The sequence below is a fragment of the Hemicordylus capensis genome, chromosome 2, assembly GCF_027244095.1.
Source record: "Hemicordylus capensis ecotype Gifberg chromosome 2, rHemCap1.1.pri, whole genome shotgun sequence".
Taxonomy (NCBI): domain Eukaryota; kingdom Metazoa; phylum Chordata; class Lepidosauria; order Squamata; family Cordylidae; genus Hemicordylus; species Hemicordylus capensis.
In genome coordinates, this window is record NC_069658.1 from 235,867,918 (window position 1) to 235,889,684 (window position 21,767).

General features: G+C 45.8%; 1 protein-coding gene and 1 long non-coding RNA gene across 4 annotated transcripts in view; both read right to left on the minus strand.

The window, feature by feature from the left end:
• Positions 1–5,239: 5,239 nt before the first annotated feature.
• On the minus strand, positions 5,240–14,600 carry LOC128341978 (uncharacterized). 3 transcript variants are annotated; one of them, XR_008314700.1, is made up of 2 exons: positions 13,306–14,600; positions 5,240–11,994 (listed from the first exon to the last, which is right to left on the minus strand). It is a non-coding gene; the product is annotated as an uncharacterized LOC128341978 (long non-coding RNA). The 3 variants fall into 3 exon arrangements; XR_008314699.1 differs by having other exon boundaries at positions 5,240–12,016; XR_008314698.1 differs by having other exon boundaries at positions 5,240–12,035.
• A 1,224-nt stretch (positions 14,601–15,824) lies between these two features.
• LOC128341972 (zinc finger protein 585A-like) overlaps positions 15,825–21,767 on the minus strand; it is a 40,586-nt gene continuing 34,643 nt past the window's right edge. Inside the window, exons 6-8 of the mRNA XM_053288708.1 lie at positions 21,459–21,463; positions 17,233–18,271; positions 15,825–16,624 (exon numbers count right to left, since the gene is read on the minus strand). Coding sequence (XP_053144683.1) covers positions 17,253–18,271; positions 21,459–21,463 — 1,024 coding nt within the window. The 3' untranslated portion in view covers positions 15,825–16,624; positions 17,233–17,252. The remainder of the gene's footprint in view (positions 16,625–17,232; positions 18,272–21,458; positions 21,464–21,767) is intronic.

The following is a 21,767-nucleotide window of genomic DNA, read 5'->3' on the forward strand; positions in this document are numbered from 1 at the left end:
TGTCCACAGCTGCTTATCTGTAAAGTAGTCTGTGTGCCCTGCCTATCATTCTGTTTGCGTCTTATGTAAATAATAAACTTGTTCTTATTTGTCTTTACACTTTAATCTTCATTTCTTTTAATGCACGGAACATTTGTCCTATCCTGCTCTCGCAAGGCTATTTAACCAAGGAGAGATTTTCACTGAGAGCAGGGCAACAAATGCTATCATACGGTGGCAGTGCAAACTTTGGCCACCAAACTTTTACCTCTACTGGTAAAACTTTTACCTCCATTGCTTTGCAGTGGCTCCACTCCTACCTCTCAGGCAGATTCCAGATAGTGTTCCTCCTTGGAGACAGTTGCTCTACAAAATCTAAGTTCATGTATGGTGTTCCTCAGGGATCCGTTTTGTCCCCAATGTTAACATCTACATGAAAGCGCTGGGAGAGACCATCATGAAATTTGATGCAGGGTGTTATCAGTATGCTGATGATGACACCCAAATCAATTTCAACATCATTGGGCATAACTTCCCTAAATGCCTGCTGGAAGCAGAGATGGGCTGGACGAGGAATAACAAATTGAGACTGAACCCAGATATGACGGAGGGACTTATTTTGCGGGATCGGAACTCAGAAGACAATTTTGATCTGCCTATTCTGGATGGGGTCATACGTCCCCAGAAGGAACAGGTACGCAGGGTGCTTCATTTCTGCGGGTCAGGGGATATTTTCTAATTTTTTCTTTATTTTTAGGTACTTTCCCAATTGCAATTCCCCTAACCCCATTTCCCATTTATTTCAATGCTTTGTCAACTGAATTTGCCAACCACTGTGAATTCCAGGAACAGAACCTTCGCAGTTGGTGAGAGACAACAGTACTGTACACACACACACACACACACACACACACACACACACACGTATGTATTTCAAAAGCTAACTCACTTCCATTACAGCAGACGCAGCAGCTTGTTCCCAGGAATGGCTGCTGTTTCCTCACCAAGAGTTGAAATAGTCCCAAGAAGGTAGCCATGGAGTGGAAGCATAGCGCATAAAACTCAACTATACAGTGAGGGAAATAAGTATTTGATCCCCTGCTGATTTTGTCCGTTTGCCCTCTGACACAGAAATGACCAGGCTATAATTGGAATGGTAGGTTTATTGTAGCTGTGAGAGACGGAATAACAACAAACAAACCCTCAAAAGCCCAGTGCCCAAAAGTCAGCGATGGATTTGCATTGTAGTGAGGGAAATAAGTATTCGATCCCCTATCAACCAGCAAGATTTCAGGCTCCCAGGTGTCTTTTCACTATATGCAGGTAACGAGCTGAGATGAGGAACACCCTCTGTAAGGGAGTGCTCCTAATCCCAGCTTGTTACAGTACCTGTATAAAAGACACCTGTCCATAGAAGCAAGCAATCACTCAGCTTCCAAACTCACCACCATGCCCAAGACCAAAGAGCTGTCGAAGGATGTCAGGGACAAGGTTGTAGACCTGCACAAGGCTGGACTGGGCTACAAGACTATCGCCAAGCAGCTTGGTGAGAAGGTGACTACAGTTGGCACGATAACTCGCAAATGGAAGAAACACAAAACAACTGTCAATCTCCCTCGGTCTGGGACTCCATGCAAGATCTCACCACGTGGAGTTGCAATGATCATGAGAACGGTGACAAAGCAGCCCAGAACTACACGGGGGGAACTTGTCAATGATCTCAGGGCAGCTGGAACCATAGTCACCAAGAAAACAATTGGTAACAGACTACGCCGTGAAGGACTGAAATCTTGCAGGGCCCGCAAGGTCCCCCTGCTCAAGGCAGCACATGTACAGGCCCGTCTGCAGTTTGCCAATGCACATCTGAATGATCCAGAGGAGAACTGGGCGAAGGTGTTGTGGTCAGATGAGACCAAAATCGAACTCTTTGGCATCAACTCAACTCGCCGTGTGTGGAGGAGGAGGAATGCTACCTATGAGCCCAAGAACACCATCCCCACCGTCAAACATGGAGGTGGACACATTATGCTTTGGGGGTGTTTTTCTGCTAAGGGGACAGGACACCTTCAACGCATCGAAGGGACGATGGACGGGACCATGTACCGTCAGATCTTGGGTGAGCACCTCCTTCCCTCAGCCAGGGCATTGAGAATGGGTCGTGGATGGGTATTCCAGCATGACAATGACCCAAAACACACAGCCAAGGCAACAAAGGAGTGGCTCAAGAAGAAGCACATGAAGGTCCTGGAGTGGCCCAGCCAGTCTCCAGACCTTAATCCCATAGAAAACCTGTGGAGGGAGCTGAAGGTTCGGGTTGCCAAACATCAGCCTCGAAACCTTTCTGACTTGGAGAGGATCTGCAAAGAGGAGTGGGACAACATCCCTCCTGGGTTGTGTGCAAACCTGCTGGCCAACTACAAGAAACGTCTGACCTCTGTGATTGCCAACAAGGGTTTTGCCACCAAGTACTAAGACATCTTTTGTGAAGGGATCGAATACTTCTTTCCCTCACTACAATGCAAATCCATCACTGACTTTTGGGCACTGGGCTTTTGAGGGTTTGTTTGTTGTTATTCCGTCTCTCACAGCTACAATAAACCTACCATTCTAATTATAGCCTGGTCATTTCTGTGTCAGGGGGAAACGGACAAAATCAGCAGGGGATCAAATACTTATTTCCCTCACTGTACATGCCTTTTGGCATCAATCCAGAAAAGTTGCTAATTTCTAGACTACGTTGCTAACCACCAGAGTATGAAGCTCTTCTTATGATCCTTGAGAAGGGCTTCTGTTGGGTCTGCAGTCCCCGCAGACGGTCAAAAGGCAGCACCGGATTGGCCACCCACACGGCTGCTGACTCTGTCACGGAGTCGGCAAAGGCTGCGGGGATCGGGGGCCGCGTGGGCCCTGGAGGTCCCAAGATGCAGCACACAAGTGTGTGGGGCATCCTGGAGAAACCCCCGAGCCCAGGAAGCTGGCTGCAGCCTCTTAATCAGTGGTCTACTCATGTGTCGTTGCACGCCACAGTGCAACATAAAAAAATGAGGTTAACGGAGCACTTGCTCTGTTAAACGAGGGGTTTCTACGCAGGCTAGCCGCCTTGGGCGCACCGGGCTCGACCACAAGCCCAGGGGTTCCCACGATCGATAGAAAGTGGGAATAGCTCCCTTAGCCCGCTTTCCATCGGTCATGGGAAGAGCCTCTATGTTTCCATTGTCTAGTGATTACCAACTAGGCTCCCTGGACTGCCAGCTGGCCCCACGCTAGCAAAAGAAGGCAACTCAGAGGTAAGGGAGATGCGAAGGAACTTATGGGTGGGGAGCAGTGGAACTTGCTGGCCGTTCACTTTGTGGGGTGGGGTCCTGGCTCCCCAGAGCCATAGGTGGTGGGCCTCTGGTCATCTTCTGACCCTGAACATCAATACCATCATTTTGGCACCACCTCTGAAAACCTCTTTTGAGCATTTGGAATTTCAAAATCTGTTTGCTGTGGTGGGGACAGCTGTGTTCTGAGAAAGATTAGGCAAAAGCCTTGGAATGGGTGCAAGCCATCTCATGCACACCAAAAGGGATGCCTGTATGTTTAGGTCACATTCAGTAGACTGGTGTCAAAAAACTGGTGTCAAGAAGTGATGAAGTTGGCTTCAAAAATGACCTATCATCATTGTCGTCTTCTGGGACTTGAAGAAAGCCTGTTGCTAGCTCTCTTACCTTCTCACCTCCACCCCAGCACCCACCCACCCAAGTTTGAAGAGCTGAAGTCGAGTATGTTGGGGGGACGGGGGGACCAACAGAGTGGGTGGGGGGTGGAGAAGGGAGAACTTAATGAGCCTGCTGCACTTGCACACAATTGTAAAATCCATTCTTGAAAGCAACCTGGTTCTGCTGATCACTTGGATATAGAAAGAAAGAAAAGCAGCCATTTCGAGACAGGGTGTAATCACCTCTTCTTTTCTCCCTTTTCTTTTTAATATTCTTACATTCCTGGATACCAAACAGAAGAGCAAATGATCACAGGAGGTGGAAGAGAGGAGAGGGAGAGAAAGAGAGTGGTGAAAACCTGTGCATACATTAAAGGTAAAGTGTGCAGTCAAGTCGATTTCAACTCCTGGTGCCCACAGAGCCCTGTGGTTGTCTGGTAGAATACAGGAGGGGTTGACCACTGCCTCCTCCCGTGCAGTATGAGATGATGCCTTTCAGCATATTGCTGCTGCCCGATAAAGGTGTTTCCCACAGTCTGCGATGCACTGTATGTTAAAAAAGTGATGCAATTCACAAATCTAGAAAACCTAGCAAGACCAGTGTTCTCAACATAAACTTTGTGGTTGCCAATATAAAGCATGAAGGGAAGTGTGGTACGAGGGACGTGATATTGCCCTCTGTATCAAAATGCTGACTGGGAGTTACAGAAGGAAACCAGGGACAAAAAGCCCAAATGTCCAGATACACGGAATGATTGTGCCCTAGAGCAGTTGGTCATGGAAACAACCAGAGAGGAGGCCACCTTGGACTTCATCCTGAGTGATGCCCAGCTTCATCAATATGGTGCAAGATGTCAGTGTCATGGAATGTATATGAAAAAATGACCATAGTGTGATACGAGGAGAGAACTCCCAAGGAAGTCTAACACAGGTACTTTCAACTTCACAAGAGGAAACTTCTCTAAAATGTGGTGTTTGGTGAAAAGAAAACCGAAAGGGAAAATTAGGACAGTCACTTCGCTCCACAATGCATGGAGTTTGTTTAAAACCACAATAATGGAAGCCCAGTTATAATGTATATCAAAAAGGAGGAACGGTACCACCAAGTCTGGGAGGATGCAGACTTGTTACCTGACAAGTAATGTAAAGGAAACCATAAAGAGGAAGAAGACTTCCTTTAGAAATGGGAAGGCCTGCACACTTGATGAGAACAGAAAGGAACACAACCTCTGGCAAAAGAAATGCAAGGTGGCAATAAGGCAGGCGAAAAGAGAGTTTGAGGAACATTTAGCTAAAGCATGAAGGGGAAAAACAAACTTTTTAAAACACATCAGAAGCAGGAAAACTTCCAGGAAGGCAGTTGGTCTATTAGATGATGAGGGAGTGAAAGGATTTATTAAGGAGCATATGGAGATTGCTGAGAACCAAATGAGTTTTTTGCATCTGTCTTCAGGGCAGAAGACGGAGAGCCTATACCTAGTGTATTAGGGTAGACTTGACCCAGTAGGGGAGGTTCTTTTCTGGGCAGATGGAACCAATAATCAGCCCAGATGAGAGGTCTTAAAGATCAAAGCTTTTATTCTGCAGAGGTACTACTTTGGCTTATGCTCAAAGCAGGACAAAGGACCATTACAGAGAGCATACATTTATACTCTTATAATTGTTCTCCAGAATAACATGTTGTTCAGCTACATAGCAAATACGTCATCATGACTTGCTAGGATTAGGGAATAAACCACAAACATGCACGCAGGCAGACAGACAGCCTTATCTCCCTTCTTCTACATAACACATTCCACAGATGGTCACTGTAACCTAGAGGGAATACTGCAGGCAAAGCTAGTTCCCTAATAGAGAACCATTATTCAAACTACTTCAAGCTGTGCATTTACAGCTTTACTATACATCAATTCCCACCTTTCTGTTGTTCGTATCTGAACCGTCATATCTATTGAAGCAACCTATATCTCCCTCAAGGGTGAACCAATACTACACATACATCATACACTGAGATCATACAAGACATCATTATACAAAGTTCTATCAAAAACCCAAATATTAGGGCAGCCAATTCTGTGCACAATCACTTGGGGAATGAACTTGGAACTCCAATGAGCAGAACTGGGCTGTTACACATCTCAAGTTCACATTCTAACTAATCAAATTGAAACAAATGCATGCTTACTCACAAATAAGCCCCACTATGTTGAACCCGAGGGAAAATTATATTTACAAATCAAAACAAAAGCCAATAGGACAATTGAAATAACTGTCTTTCACAAACAGAATACGTTAGACTGCGCTTTTTGACATAATTGCAATACAAGCTCAAATTCAATACATCACTCATTCTTATTCTATGTCCAGTCCTCATGGGGCGAGTGGGTAGGGACTGCAAATCTTCCTTAGTATATTCAGGGGTCAAAGGTAAAGGATGTGGATGGTTTACTAAGGGAACATGGAAAGCAGGGATCGCAAAGGCATTCCCTTGCGCTATAGGGTCCTGCCCACCCTGATGTTCCTTGCAATGCATAACTGCCACGGCTGTGGGCTGAACTGCCTATAGCACCCGAGCAATCAGAGTTCTATATTTAACAGACTGATCAGATCCCCGTCCAGCCCACAAGGCAGCATCCTATAGCCCGCAGCCAATCCCAACGCTTTATGAAGTGTTACCAGTTCTGCCAGTTGGGCACTCGTTCCAGGGGGCAGTGGGGTGACCTCAAGAACAGAGGATACGGTGACCATAGCATAGCCTGCCCTTCTCCTCCTATTAGCATAAAGCTGCCTCCATTCATAATTTATTCCCAGAAGGGGTAAATCTTTCAAATCACTGAGAGCAGAATAGTTCAAATCTAAGACTTCTGTGCATACATGGCTCTCAATAGGTTCCATATCCTCTAATGGTAGATAAGTAACAGGGTACACAATTAACACAAGTAACAACAAGCAAACAAAATAATGCCCAAAGCCATCACAACCATCAGTGCACATTATCATAAGAAGCAGTTCTGTACAGGAGAAACAGTAAATAACTTCCTTCTCACAACCAACATGGGAAATAATAAGTTACACCAGGATATTACGCACATCTGCACATTTTTATACACAGTTATCCTATTAAGTCCATCAATTAAAATAAAGGGCATACTTACTAAGTATTCCCTCATAGCAACGACACCCACATCAGAGAAATAGGATAATCCTTGTGTTCACACTGAAAATATGCCCCCACCCCCAAACGCAGTGCTATATCAGTCATTTCCTTCAGTAGTTTTACAAGTATAAGTGACATTAACAGTGTTTGCAATTGCATGGAATGTGCCCTCCCAAAGTCATAGGGCATAGAAATGAGTGGTTAGATAGAGTAAAACATGGAAGCCACAGGACAGTTCCATTTGGAACCTTCATGATATCGATCAAGACAATGCAAGCTGAGCATATCAGGTCAGGCAACCAGCTGGTAAGCTGTTCCCAGGAATCCCAACTCGTGTGGTTTCCTGTGTTATAAAACACCTGCAGGGCATTCCTAAGTTCCTGAGCCTTCCGGTTCAATTGTTGATTGAACAAATCAATCATTGGTTCAATTGTTGATTGACAATCAATTGTTGATCGTCACCATCCACATAACAACAATGGGCACATGCCCCTCCCCTTGTTGGGCAATGAGCATATTGGAAACATTTCGGAGACCATCATCACAGATAAAGACTGGACCTCTCCTTGCAAGTCCAACAATACACACAAAACAGCATTAAACGACTCCTCAACTTCCTGGGAGATGATGATTATCGCCCTTTCCAGTCCAATTACCCCCAGACTGGATAGGATTGCCCTCCAGGCCATGTGAAACCCTGTGTTCCACACTGCCATCGGTTGACGTTCGATGCCAATGCAGAAAGCTAGATTCAATACTCTGGAGGTACTGCCACCCAAGGGGCCCTATAGGTTGGGACGTAATGGCCCTTCCACTCAGGGGGTTATGTTTTATATGCTGTTCGGCTACAAAACCAATACATCCTTGGTTCATTCAGGATAGGGGAGATGCCTGATCCACATCTCTGTCCTACAGTTTCTCTTCCCACACATCACATGGCCTGTAGATTTCATCGTTGTGGGTTAATTTGGAAATTAGAAACATAACAGGAGTCCAAAATGAAATATGAGGCGTCCATAGCATTGTGGGACCTTTATTTACTCTAAGTCCTTTTAGCACTGCACCAACAACAACAAGGTAGCCCCAGGAAAACGGACGCAGACACCAGCTGGTTTTACTCAATCAAGGATCCATGTTTATTATAGCCAATTAAACAGCAAGCTAGCTTCTAACTCATACACGCACACATACATACTCACCTAGCCCCACTCCAAAGGTGATCAGTCTTTGAAAGGGGTGTTGGAAGAAGCGTAGAGGCCTCACTTGGGATGTTAGTGCTTCTCAGGGGTCTTCTGGTTTCCTGCCTGACTTATAAAGGGAAGTTTCCAGTCCGGTTCCGGTTGGTACATTTGCAGTCCACTTTCATCTCTGTGATTACAAGACGTACTCATCCTGTCTCCTTCAGCTCTTTCTTCCTTTACAACGTCACTGGCAGTGCTCCCTGGTTTCACCGATTCTTCAGGCCCTTGGCGTCTTTCCAAACATTGTCTGTGTTAGAGAGGGAGTGGGGGCTAGGGGGCCTCTTGATGCTGCTCACTCATGCGTTCCTTCATACATACCATTCGTAAGCACTACCTAAGCATTCAATTTGTCAAGATCACATGGCTCATTGGGTTACAGAAGTGAGCTAGTACAAATTGATACATTGTTTAAGAGCTTGCGGTTCAGCCAGTTATTACAATATTGAACATTAATATATTGTTTCTTGTTTCTACATTTTATAACTTGCAAGTTAGCCAAGTACTTTACGCATCACTGCTATCACAAAGCTAGCATAATTCTACAGCATGGCATGGTGTGACATGGAGCTATGCCATGAGTCCACTTGCTATGCTTGAGTCCACTTACTATGGACTCAAGAAAAGAAATATAATTGAAGCAGAGGAAGCATAAGATGTTTGCCAGGGTAATGCTGGAAACTATCAAAGAACCCAGTTTCCTTCCTCTGCCATAAAACCTTGCCTTTGCTCACTGAAACACACACACACACACTGAAACACCAAGGCTATGGCAGCACTGGTCTCCTTCCTGACACGCCCAACCACATGGTGTTTAGTTTGCTTGCCTCTTCCCTTTAATCTCATAACGGGTAAGAAATGAAACATACTGTAGGTAGCACAACAATGACTCAATCTAGCAGAAATCTCTGTTCTCTCAGTGTTTCTTCCCAACAATTGAGAGACATCTTACATTGGTCCTTCAGGCTGGAGCACTGGTCAGGGAGTAATCCCTGTGGTTGGCACAGATGATGCTGAGCCATAGATACCAAAAGGGGTATCCCAGGTGTACGTATCATCCCTGCATGTTTCAATGCTCACCAGAATCCCCACTAGCCTTGTACTCCCTCCATGCAAATGAACAATGTACCTGAGGGACCTGTATGTTCTCCAACATGCAGAGGGAAATACTTCCCCACATTCAGCTGTGCACTCTTGACACTCCTCCCGAGGGGGCTCATAATCATCCTATGCAGGGACAAACTCCCCATTCACAATGCCAACAAGCCAGGTGTGGGCACAGTAGCCATGTGGTATCATTTTGGATGCCAACAGGATAATGCAACCAATGCTCCACTCTCCACCATTCAGGTATTCCTAAGAAGAACCAATTCCTTCCCCATGCGTGGCTAAAGGTCTTAACCTGGGCCCCACCTCCCCTCCATGTGGGTCTCCAAGCAAGGTCAGTTAGTGTTGCTAACCCAAACAAGACCTCATCCCACACGTGGGGGGCCTTATCCACCATGTGAGGGGTACCGGACCTCCTAACCAGGCAATTTGCGCAGTATGTCAGCACGTGTGCACACCCAGCAGTCCTTAAGCCCGGTGGCAAGGACTACTGCCTGTACCTTGGGGGTGGGGTATCACTTGGCCCCAAGTGGTTGGGAACAATATGAATACAGCAACCCACAGTCAAACCTGAGTGACCAAACAGATAACTTGGCTTCTCCTACCCCAACTGAGTTGGGGCACCCAACCAATCCACAGAAATAGACAGAAATACACAAAAATACATTTACAAGTATGCTGCAAGAGCCATCCCCAATCCCACAGTCACGGACATTAAGGCTCCCCAGACTGTACACGTAGAGGCTGGTCAGCAGTAGGTTGGGGACGCAGGCAAATCCGGTAACAAGTCTCTGCACCAGTTCCTGTACATAGACCTGCTGTTCTTCATCCCCCCTCACAAGCAAGTCAATGTCATTCATGACATTCAAAATGGGAACCGCCCACAGAACACCTCAAAAAGGGGCAAAAGGGTCAGACGTACACGAGAGAGCCAATGGCAATGCTCTAACCCAGTTCCAATGAAGCTCCAAAGCCAAACATGTTAAGTGTTTCTTTTAAAACTTATTCATCCAGGAATTCTTCAGCCAGCAAGGCTGCTTGACATTTTAAATCACAACATGAATGCCCGCTCCCTATGTTGACAACCACAACCTATCCCCTCCCCCCTTCTTCGAACACAACCGGGTGTTAAGGATCAACTTGGGGTCTACAAAAGGCTGGGGTCGTCGAACAGGTAGAGTCACTGTCCCTCACGGGGAACGAGAGGCACCAAGTATAGTGGGTATAGGCTTCTCAGGGCACGGATATATGCAAGGCCGTCCTCTGGATGCATACAGGCCTTCCCCAGATATTTGGCACCGATTTAGATATTCGGCATCACCATAATTCCATCAGACGTCCGGCATCAGTAACTACAACACTCCGGGACGTATGAGAAGCAGGAACAAGAAACCTGCATCACGACCCTTTCCTCGAATCCAAAACAGGGCAGCCAATGGATGTTCCATCATCATTGGCCTGGACTGGGAATGCAGATGGGGAACCCCGCTTCCAGGCAGCCGCCGTTGGTTTGCCTGGCCTGTCACACTGCCAGTCCTTCTGGGTCAGGACTGTTGTCCTCTGCTCAAGACAATCCTGCTCATTTTAGGAATAAAAGATAGACACATGAATTTCCAAGCCCCCCCCCCCTTGGGTAGGGACATCATGCTGAGACTGAGTCCCTGAATAGCCCAATACAACAAACAAATCTGAGGCTATTTTCAATTTGATCATTAGGCATTTTCTTTCCAACTTATGTTTTGCTTTCCTGCTTGCCCTTTTCCCCTTTTCCCAAAGTCCAGAACAGGGGATAATGTCCTCAGTTGGGACTTGTGACAACTGCTGTTGACAACAGGTAGAAAAGGCCTCACCCAATGAGCAATCCGGAGCAGGAGGAAAAAACAATAAAAACCCAAAAGGGAAAACAATAATGAAGTCCACATCCTTCCCCCCTTGTGGGAAAACATAGTCTTATCACTTGAGAGGCCACAACAGAAATTCCAGTGCTTGAATGTCACGAAGGCCCTTTGGGTGGAACTGACAGTCCCATTCCCCCATAGCCTCATAGAGTCTCTCTCATATCCAGCTGTTCTTCTGAAAAGTCCAAAGCAGTGTACTACATAAATCCTATGTCTGTACACAACAATGTACACAACAATCCTTCAAGGCATGCCAGGCAGTTTAAGTGGCTGGTCCAATATCACCCAGCAAGTGTCATGGTCAAATGAGGATCCGAACTCAGGTCTCCCCTTCCTAGCCCAGCACTCTGACCTAAGTGGCTGCCTAAATACTCACAGATTCCTGTTAGGGCAATCAATCTCCATCCAGTGTACCTGACTTCAATTGTCAGTAACTTTGGGATTTTCACTATCCCCATCTAAGCCACGTGCAGATAGTGTTCCAGCTCTCCATCTTCAGCCTCATTACTAGCAAGCCTGGTAGGGCTACAATATCCTCATAAAAACCTATAGAAAAGAAACAGTCCCCACCCAGTCCAAGCAATAATACTATACCTTGTTGAAACAGGATTTAAAACCCCTTACATGAGGTCCAGTGTCTCATGAAACAAACAGGCTTCCTTATTAAAAGATATCATCAAGAAAAATGTCCATAGTTTCGCCGAGGAGTGAAGCCTGTGATAAACACAGTTATTATCTATTCTCTAGGCGGGAGCTGTGAAAACAGAGTATGGATTCCATGATAACACACAAAAACTTGATCCCTTTCGATCTGGGAGGTTTTCCGGGTAATATGCAAACCAGTCCTTTGGAACTCCCCTCCACTTGCAGGAGTGGCCAAACAAAATTCCTTTCACCAAATCCCACATCCGGCATCTGGAATGTCAAGATTCAGCTACTGTGAAGGCAAAGCAGGGCTGGCGATAGGACAAATTTATAAATTTGAAGCCTCAGACCCATTGACAATACTCTCAGTTCACATTAAAATCAATTAGCAGGAATATTTCTTACATATTGAAAAGATATTAAACAATAGCTCCATTTGACTATTTGACCTAGAATTTCTTTTCCTTCTCACCCACAACAATAAGTGGCTGTTCAAAGACTTTCCTTCTCACTCAGTATTTGGAGTGAGGAGATCACATTTTCATGGGCCACACAGAAAACACAGAACCACAGGCCACACAGAAAACAAAAGGAAAACAAAGCCTTTCCCCAATCTCCCTTTATCACAAAGCCTTTCCCCAATCTCCCTTTAGCTCAAGAAGTATTAGAGTCTTGTAATAAAGAAGCCAATACCCCAGTATAAGCTTACATCCGACAAAAACAATTGCATCCTGTGTAACAAGGAATACACACACGCAATCTGACATTGGGAGAATGGAGTAGACAAAACCCGCCCTTTCTTCTGCATACATTGCAACCATTTAGCAGCATTCTCCCCCTTTGCAGAATGAGGAAAACCCACAAAGAAGCCACTAAAACACTTTCACATATATAACAAAAGTCCCATCAGCAAAGTGAATGGGCAGAAAGGCAAAATACCCTCTGCATTCTGACAAAATGTGGAATTTCACACAAAACTTAACAGAATCATAACTGGAATCATAACATTCCCCTGGAATCAACATAAGACACAGTTAGCATTGAAACATTTGCGATGGGAAGCAGGGAAGCTCCCATCTTAGTGTTACAACTAAACACCATCATAAAAACACAACAAAATGAACAACTACATATTTTGAACAGCATATAAACAAAATAAACGGTGATGACATAACTTTCAAGCACGTTTAGCACTCCATCATAGCGCTCCAGATATACACAAACACCCCCACAGCAACCCTGAAATCAACATCAGACGCAGGCAATATTTAAACAAAGCTCATGATGGGAAGCAGAAAAGATGGGAGGCAGAAAAGCACACATGTTAGTGATACAATTAAATATCATTTCAAAAGTACACACACATACACAGCTCCCCCGGAATTAACAGCAAACGCAGTTAACCTGTAGACAAAGTGTTTGGAGGGAGGCAGATAAGTTTGCATGTTAGGGATACAATCAAATTCCATTTCAGAAACATAACAAAATGAACAGTTACATATTTTAGACTGCATTCAAACAAAACAAACTGTGGTTCCATTCAACATTTAATAAAATGTTAATTCGTTCAAGCATGCTTACCTACGAGCAAATTCTAGACCACAGCGTCCACAATTTCCAATCATGCCTGCAATTTAGCTTACATCCTTCAAACTCCAAACCACATAGCAATACATCCCATCCAAATTCCCCTTCTTACTTACAAACTTCCCTCCCTCCTAAGCAGTGCTTGATGACAATCACAGCACTAAGGAAGAGCTGAGGCTCAGTTCAATAACAAAAACAAAGAAAAACTAAAGTGCGCTCCTTCACCCTTTCTCCCAGCCAAAACAACAAGCAGCTGGAAACCGAACACAGATAACATGATTCCAGCAGGAAGAAAAAAACAGCCTTCTCTGCCTCTTTCGATTTCAGTCCACAAACCTTAGAACATATAATGTTAAACAAACCTCCCAGGCAGAAGTGGACAACCAACTGGACAAAAGTGGATAACCAATTCCCACCCGGGTACAAAACAATAGAAGCTGCAATATCACTTCCAAAAGCCATTTCATTCCATCCAAGTCATAACAAAACCATATTTTTGACAAAGACCAATCATTTTTCCTTAACGGGACGCCACCTGCAAGAACCAGTCAGGTCTATAAAACACATTCCAACGGGGTTCATGACTCCCCTTTCAAAATTGCTCTGAGCTTTTCCCCATCACTATATGGGGCTCGGGACTTAAACCCAGCGGGTGGGAGTAATCCAGGCCCCCTCAACCCAGGCCCGCAGCTGCACAACAAAAGCAGCTGCCAGGAGGGCCGAAGCCGAGCAGCCCTGGACCAACCCAATGAGTAGGACTTTAACCAATCTTGTGCACCTAGACTACGATGGGACTTAAACCCACAATAGTGTCTAGGCCTGCACAATACTCACCCCAGTCCTTGCAACCTCAATAACCTGGGACATTAACCCCTGCACGCTTCTCCATCCCACCGGCCGGACTGCACCCAATGATCTGCCTCTCTAGACTCCTTCACTTGTGGTGGCCACTCGGGGGCTGCTCTGCCTGTGAAAAAGGACTCGGGAAGCTTCCCGGTAGCCGGCATGCCTTTTCACCCAGCAAGAGCCCCGGAGGGGACGCACCGCCCAGTGGGGTCCTTAAATTCACCCCAAATCCGAGACACGGCACCACTTGGTGTATTAGGGTAGACTTGACCCAGTAGGGGAGGTTCTTTTCTGGGCAGATGGAGCCAATAATCAGCCCAGATGAGAGGTATTAAAGATCAAAGCTTTTATTCTGCAGAGGTACTACTTTGGCTTATGCTCAAAGCAGGACAAAGGACCAGGGTGGATTTGATTTAAATCAAACGGATTTAAATCACGATTTAAATCACGATTTAAATCACTAGCAGGGTGGATAAAAATAAAAAAAAATCCAATTTAAATCTCAAAAATCCGATTTAAATCAAAAATCTGATTTAAATAAAAAAATCGGATTTTTTTTATTTAAATCGGATTTTTTTTATTTAAATAGGATTTTTTAAATTTTTATCCACCCTGCTAGTGATTTAAATTGTGATTTAAATCGTGATTTAAATCAGTTTGATTTAAATCAAATCCACCCTGCAAAGGACCATTACAGAGAGCATACATTTATACTCTTAAAATTGTTCTCCAGAATAACATGTTGTTCAGCTACATAGCAAATACGTCATCATGACTTGCTAGGATTAGGGAATAAACCACAAACATGCACGCAGGCAGACAGACAGCCTTATCTCCCTTCTTCTACATAACACATTCCACAGATGGTCACTGTAACCTAGAGGGAATACTGCAGGCAAAGCTAGTTCCCTAATAGAGAACCATTATTCAAACTACTTCAAGCTGTGCATTTACAGCTTTACTATACATCATACCTGTGCCTGAATCAGGCTCCCCAGGAACAGAGAGGCTGAAGAGCCAAGTCAGAGAGAGGTGACAACAGCTGATGATCTAAACTGTCTGGAAACATTAACAAATTGCCAAGGCCAGATGGCATCCACCCAAGAATCCTTAAAGAACTGACCTGCTTGCAAAATATATAACTTATCACTACAATCTGGCTCTGTACCGGAAGACTGGAAAGTAGCCAATGTAAGACCAATTTTCAAAAAGGGATCCAGGGGGGATCCGGCACATTACAGACCGGTTAGCTTAATGTCTGCTCCAGGCAAATCGGTGAAAAGCATTGTAAGGAACCGGTCCCAGCCAGCTGGCTCACAAGGGAGACTTTTGTTGAGTCAACATGAACTTACGAAGCTGACTGGAGTTTTAATCTTTAACTTTTAGGGCAAGCAGTTAAAGAAAGAAAAAGGGAAACTCTGGTAGTTGAAATTCCCTGCCAACAAGCCCTCTAAACTTTCAGAGATCAGACCGTTGGACTAGAGTGTTTTAGTCCAGGGCCTCCCATGAACGGGTTATTGGGCCTCCCTAAGCGCTTGCCTGCACCTGGAGCTACTGAGAGCTGAGCTGAACTCTTAGAGACGCTGTGCACTAGTGGGATTCCGCCTCCCCTTCTTCTGAGTTCATAACCAACTCTGGGAGGCTTGTAAGAAGAAAGGAACAAAAACAACAAGAACACAGTTTATTCAGTACTACAGACTGGTGCACTTAAAAAAATGCTTTGGTTGGTTACAACAATGTTCCAAAACACCCAGATCTTTCTTAAACGGCACACATTGAAATCTTAGTTACTCAGTTACAAAGAACAGATATTTAGGAATGCAAAGCACACACAGAAAGCAAAATAACTCCTGACTCAAGGTCTTTCTAAGCATACTTTTCCCTATGCCAGATTCCAAAGCCCATTCTCTTTTGAAAACCCACCAAAGATCCTGATGAGATCAAATCTCCTGCAATCCTGTCTTTCAAGGATCTGTAGAGTCACCATGCAGGTGAGCAAATTCCATGCTGGATTTCCTGCACCTCCTCACTCTCCTCTCCCACTTTCTCCTTCTTCTTCCCAGCATTCCCAGCAGCAGCCCTCATGTCCCACCCACCTGGTGGATTGATTGGTCAGCCCTGGGGGTCGCCAGCCTGTCAGTCAAGGCCAGGGGTTCACTTCCTGTTAGCTCTATTGGGGTTGGGGAGCCTGGTCGCTACAAGCATTCTCAAGGATCAAATGGTTGAGCGTACAGAAGAACAGGCCCTGCTGAGGGAGACCCAGCAGAGCTTCTGCAAAGGTAAATCTTGCCTCACCAAACTTTGCAAAGTTCTTTCAGAGTGTCAACAGGTGATAAAGGTGATCCAGTTGACATAGTATACCTGGACTTCCAAAAAGCTTTCGAAAAAAGTTCCTCATCAAAGACTCTTGAGAAAATTTAGCACTCATGGGATAAGAGGACAGGTTCATGTGTAGATTGGTAACTAGCTGAAAAACAGGAAACAAAAGGTGGAATAAATGGACAGTTCTTTAAATAAAAGGATCTTATCCCAGGGATCATTAGGCCAAATTTGGAGGAAGTGGGAGAAGATGTTGGAGCAAAAGGACAGACGAGCATGGAGACCAAAAGGGAATCTCAGTTTGTCATTTAGGTTACCTAGAGTAAGGAAGGGTTTGGATCTGTCATCCCCTTGAAAACTACAGATTTCAGGAGAAATGTTGTCATGCATTTGCAGAAATACAGTGTCCATATCTAGGATTTGAACAGGGACATTTGGCTGTATTCTTGCTCAGCTGCCCAAGGGAAAAATATGCAAATACTTGCACACAGACATCCCAATACTTCACCCTAAAAAGAAAAGCGAGCGAGAAACCAACCTCCCTCTATAGGATCATACCCAACCCTTCATCCTTCCTCAGTCTAGGAGACTGCCACAACCAAGGAGCTGAGAAATCCCAAGAGGCCGCTGCAGGGAGGTAGGGTGGGACATGCTAATGCACACTAGGCCACTTGAAGAACTACAGTTACAGGTAGAAAGCCTGCCCTCCTCCTTCTGTGCATCAGAAGAAAGACAAGTTCAGATCTTAGTACTCACCTGTCTCTGTGGGAAGTCAACTAGGGTGAATATGACGTGTGACTGAACCACTTTCCACACTCTGACCAGGTATGTGGTTTCTTTCCTATATGGACTCGCTGATGGAAAGTAAGTCCTGATTTATCCTTGAAGCTCTTTCCACACTCTGAGCAGGTATAGGGTTTCTCTCCTGTGTGGACTCTTTGATGGACAGTAAGGCCTGACTTATTAATGAAGCTCTTTCCACACTCGGAGCAGGTATAGGGTTTCTCTCCTGTGTGGACTCTTTGATGAGAAGTAAGTCCTGACTTATCCTTGAAGCTCTTTCCACAGTCTGAGCAGGTATGCGGTTTCTCTCCTGTGTGGACTCTTTGATGAGAAGTAAGTACTGCCTTAGCACTGAAGCTTTTTCCACACTCTAAGCAGGTGTATGGTTTCTCTCCTGTGTGGACTCTTTGATGGACAGTAAGGACTGACTTATTAATGAAGCTCTTTCCACACTCGGAGCAGGTATAGGGTTTCTCTCCTGTGTGGACTCTTTGATGAGAAGTAAGTCCTGACTTATCCTTGAAGCTCTTTCCACAGTCTAAGCAGGTATGCGGTTTCTCTCCTGTGTGGACTCTTTGATGAGAAGAAAGCTGGTCAACCCGAGTGAAGCTCTTTCCACACTCTGAGCAGGTATGCGGTTTCTCTCCGGTGTGGACTCTTTGATGGATAGTAAGGCCTGACTTATTAATGAAGCTCCTTCCACACTCTGAGCAGGTATATGGTTTCTCTCCTGTGTGGACTCTTTGATGAGAAGTAAGTCCTGACTTATCCTTGAAGCTCTTTCCACAGTCTGAGCAGGTATGCGGTTTATCTCCTGTGTGGACTCTTTGATGAGAAGTAAGCTGGTCACCCCGAATGAATCTCTTTCCACAGTCTGAGCAGGTATACGGTTTATCTCCGGTGTGGACTCTTTGATGGACAGTAAGGCCTGACTTATTAATGAAGCTCTTTCCACATTCTGAGCAGGTATGTGGTTTCTCTCCTGTGTGGACTCTCTGATGGACAGTAAGTCCTGACTTATCCTTGAAGCTCCTTCCACATTCTGAGCAGGTATGTGGTTTCTCTCCTGTGTGGACTCTCTGATGGACAGTAAGCTTGTCACCCCGAGTGAAGCTCTTTCCACACTCTGAGCAGGGATGTTGTTTCTCTCCTGTGTGGATACTCAGACATCTGCTCAGATGTGGCTGACTAGTAAAGGATTCTACATACGGTGGGATCTTATTCCTGCTGCTTCCCTTGTGGCATTTTCCTGGGATTGGGATGGAATGCATGTCTTGCCCTTCAGAAGGACGAGTCTGCCTCCACGTCTGGCTCCCTTCGGTTCTCCTTCTCGCTCCGTCGGCCGGTTTCTCTCCCTCCCTCCAATCACCTGAAGCAATAAAAAGAGGAACTTGATGAGGGAGCAACAGAGTCTCATCTCAAGGAGCAAGCCCAGCTGACTGCTGTGAGGAGACAAGCATGCCTAAGAGGCAGTGGAAAGGCAGCTCCTGCTAGAAGAAAACAGCCTCCTTTGCAGGGGTGGGCAAACTGGGCCCTCCAGCATTTGCTGAACTACAACTCCCATCACCCTCAGCCACCATTTATCCTGTCTGGGGAAGATGCAGCTGGAGGGCCCACTTTGCCCAGCCCTTTCTAGTGAGTGGTATCAACTGGCACCCACTTGCTCCACGAGATGCATTTTCCACCCTTTGGACACCCTTCTTTGGATGGCTGAAACCTTCTTCCACCCCGTGGATAGAATCACTCCTGCTATCCGTTGACTGTCTCCCCTGTCAGATCTATCTATTTATCTATATATCTTTCTTTTCTCTCTTTTTTCTTTCTCTCTTTATATCTTTCTCTCTTTCCCTCAATACTTTTATTAGTATTATAAGTAGAAACAGAAAGGTTACATCTCTGAGAATCCAACAAAACCACACAAGTTTACATACAACGTCTTATCCATCAAAACCAACACTCTAAAGAGGAGAGAACCAACCCAACTATGACATATAAAATTGAAATAATATGAGTAATTCAAACACAGAGCGAGACATCCCCAATGCTCTGTGGTTTGAGCCCCACAAGCTAAAAACTTGCTGTTAAGTATTAATGATTAGATTCTGTATTCTATAGGAGAGAGAGTATAAGTTCCCTTGCTCTAATTTTGTCCTGCATCTGATTTGAGACCTGTATAAATAAAATAATAATAATAAGAAGAAGAAGAAGAAGAAGAAAACAACGTTCTTTGAAAGCTTTCATTAAGTGGGTTAACTGAGTCTTATAATGTGTATATTTAATAAAATATGTTTTGTTATATATTATTCTCCAACACGAAACAAAAAGGGAAATTTTAAAAATCTTGAATCTAGTCTTTTCTGTCCCAGCTGTATTAAATGAGAGATATAGTATATTATCTTATATGTTAAGCTGATGGAATGAGAAAATCTAAAATGATCAAAGGACATCCATTATTCTAGCCAAACCACAAATGAATTCAGAAAATTTTAAAATTCCTTCTTCTATCAGAACAGATAACCAGTTTACAACAGTACCCTCTCTCTCACCCAGCAGATAGAATCACTTCAGCTATTCCTTGGCCATCTACCCTGTCAGATCTTTCGAGTGGGTGACATTCAGCACGAGGAAAAGCTCCGCCGGAGAGAACAAGCAGGCAGATCTGCTAGAGAAAGATGCCCACCACACGGCCAAGCAACTCCCTGTTGATCCCTCTCCTTCCTCCAGAAATGCGCCCTCCCTTTCATAGGGACATAGGAAGCTGCCTTGTACGGAGTCAGGCCATGGGCCCATCTAGCTCAGTATTGTCTACACAGACTGGCAGCAGCTTCTCCAGGGTTGCAGGCAGGACTCTCTCTTAGCCCTCTCTCGGAGATGCTGCCAGGGAGGGCATCTGTGTCTCTCTGCCTTCAAGCATGAGGGGCTCTCCCCACAGAAGCCCCATCCCCAAAGAGAAATCTGACAGAGCTCACTGGTCGTACCCCCATTCAGAGGCCACCCAGGGCGGACCCTCTTTAGTCCAGGGGACAAGCGATGCTTGCGAACACAAGGGCAGTTCTCCTCCAGACCTTATTCCATCCAGGAGGTGAGCTCAAGTGTAGGAACGGAATTTCTTCCTTCAGAGGGAAAGAAAGCAGGTTGTTTTTAGAATCCCAGCGATCACAGATCTGCAGGGTGTATCCCTCTCAGCCCCAGTGCAGACAAGGAAACCCCAACCCTGAGGAAAGCGCCCTCTTAGAGCACGCCAGGAGCCAGTCTCCAATCCCCATGTCCAACACCACCCAGTGTAGTGGCAAGAGGTTCACAAGGCAAAGGCTGAAGGGAGCTCACAGTCTGGCCAGCTTGGAAGAGGAGCTGGTGGAGGTTTTGCCATTTGATTGAGGGTTTCAGGAATGTGGTCTTGTAGGCTCTGGTGGCAACCAAACACCTTTTTCATCAAATAAGGAGAGTATCCAAGGAACATTGTCCAGCCACCGTCATCCCCAGAGTGCTTTGCTACAGACTGACAAGAGCAGACATTTCTACGTCCATCCAACCATCAGCTGAGGCCAGGAGGGAGGCTTACCCACAAAGGCCAGATGCCCAGAAATCTCCTCCAGGACTTCCCTGTGCAGAGCCCTTTGGCCTGGATCCAGCAGAGCCGCCTCCTCCTCGGAGAAACACACAGCCACCTCCTCCAAGCTCACAGACTCCTGAAAAGAGCAATACAACATGAAGGTTGGTCACGTGAAGCTGGGGAGAGCTGAGGGGGGAGGCAGGATCGACTTACCTTCCCCACCACAAGTGGAGTTGGGCCAGGGTGCCACCAGTCACCTGCTCACTGGAGCGGCACTGCTTTAGTTGCCTGAGGTAGGATTGGAAGGAGGAAGTCCTCCCTCATCCCACAATGCCCTGTGTGGGCAGTGGAAAGGCAGCCAGCTACAAAGCAAGAGGGGCTCCTCTCTTGGCCACTCAGCAGACAGGGCTCTGTGGTACACCACTCCCGGCGGCCATTTGTAGAGCCCCAATGGGACATACAGCCGGGCAGTGAGGGAGGAAGTGTGCACGTGACCTCCTACCTCACTTTGAGCCGGGATTTCCAAGGCGGGCTACCTGGAAGAGGAGCACCGGGATCAGGAGTCATCGCAGTGCTTCTCACCACCAGCCTTTCCCAGGCTAGCACTGCCTCACCCAGGAAGGGCTGGTCCTGAGAACCACCTCACTGTATCTCCATCAGTATTGCCAGAAAGGGGGAGGCTCAAGGTCCTCCAGGAGGGCCCAACATTTCCTCTGTGGCTTTCAGAGTCAGAAGGGAGCCCCTTTAAGTGAGGCTCAGTGGGGTCCAGAGAGAGGCAAGGGCTGCTTCTCTCCCCATCCCCGCCAGGGATTCTTCTCCTACCTGATCCGGTGAGTGCACAGCAACAGTTTCCACTCCACCACCAAGAGGAGAAGGTCCAGGAGGAGTCACCAGCGTCATTTCACTGCCTAGAAGTGGGAAGAGAGTTTGGGCTTGAAGGGCATTTTCCATGGAA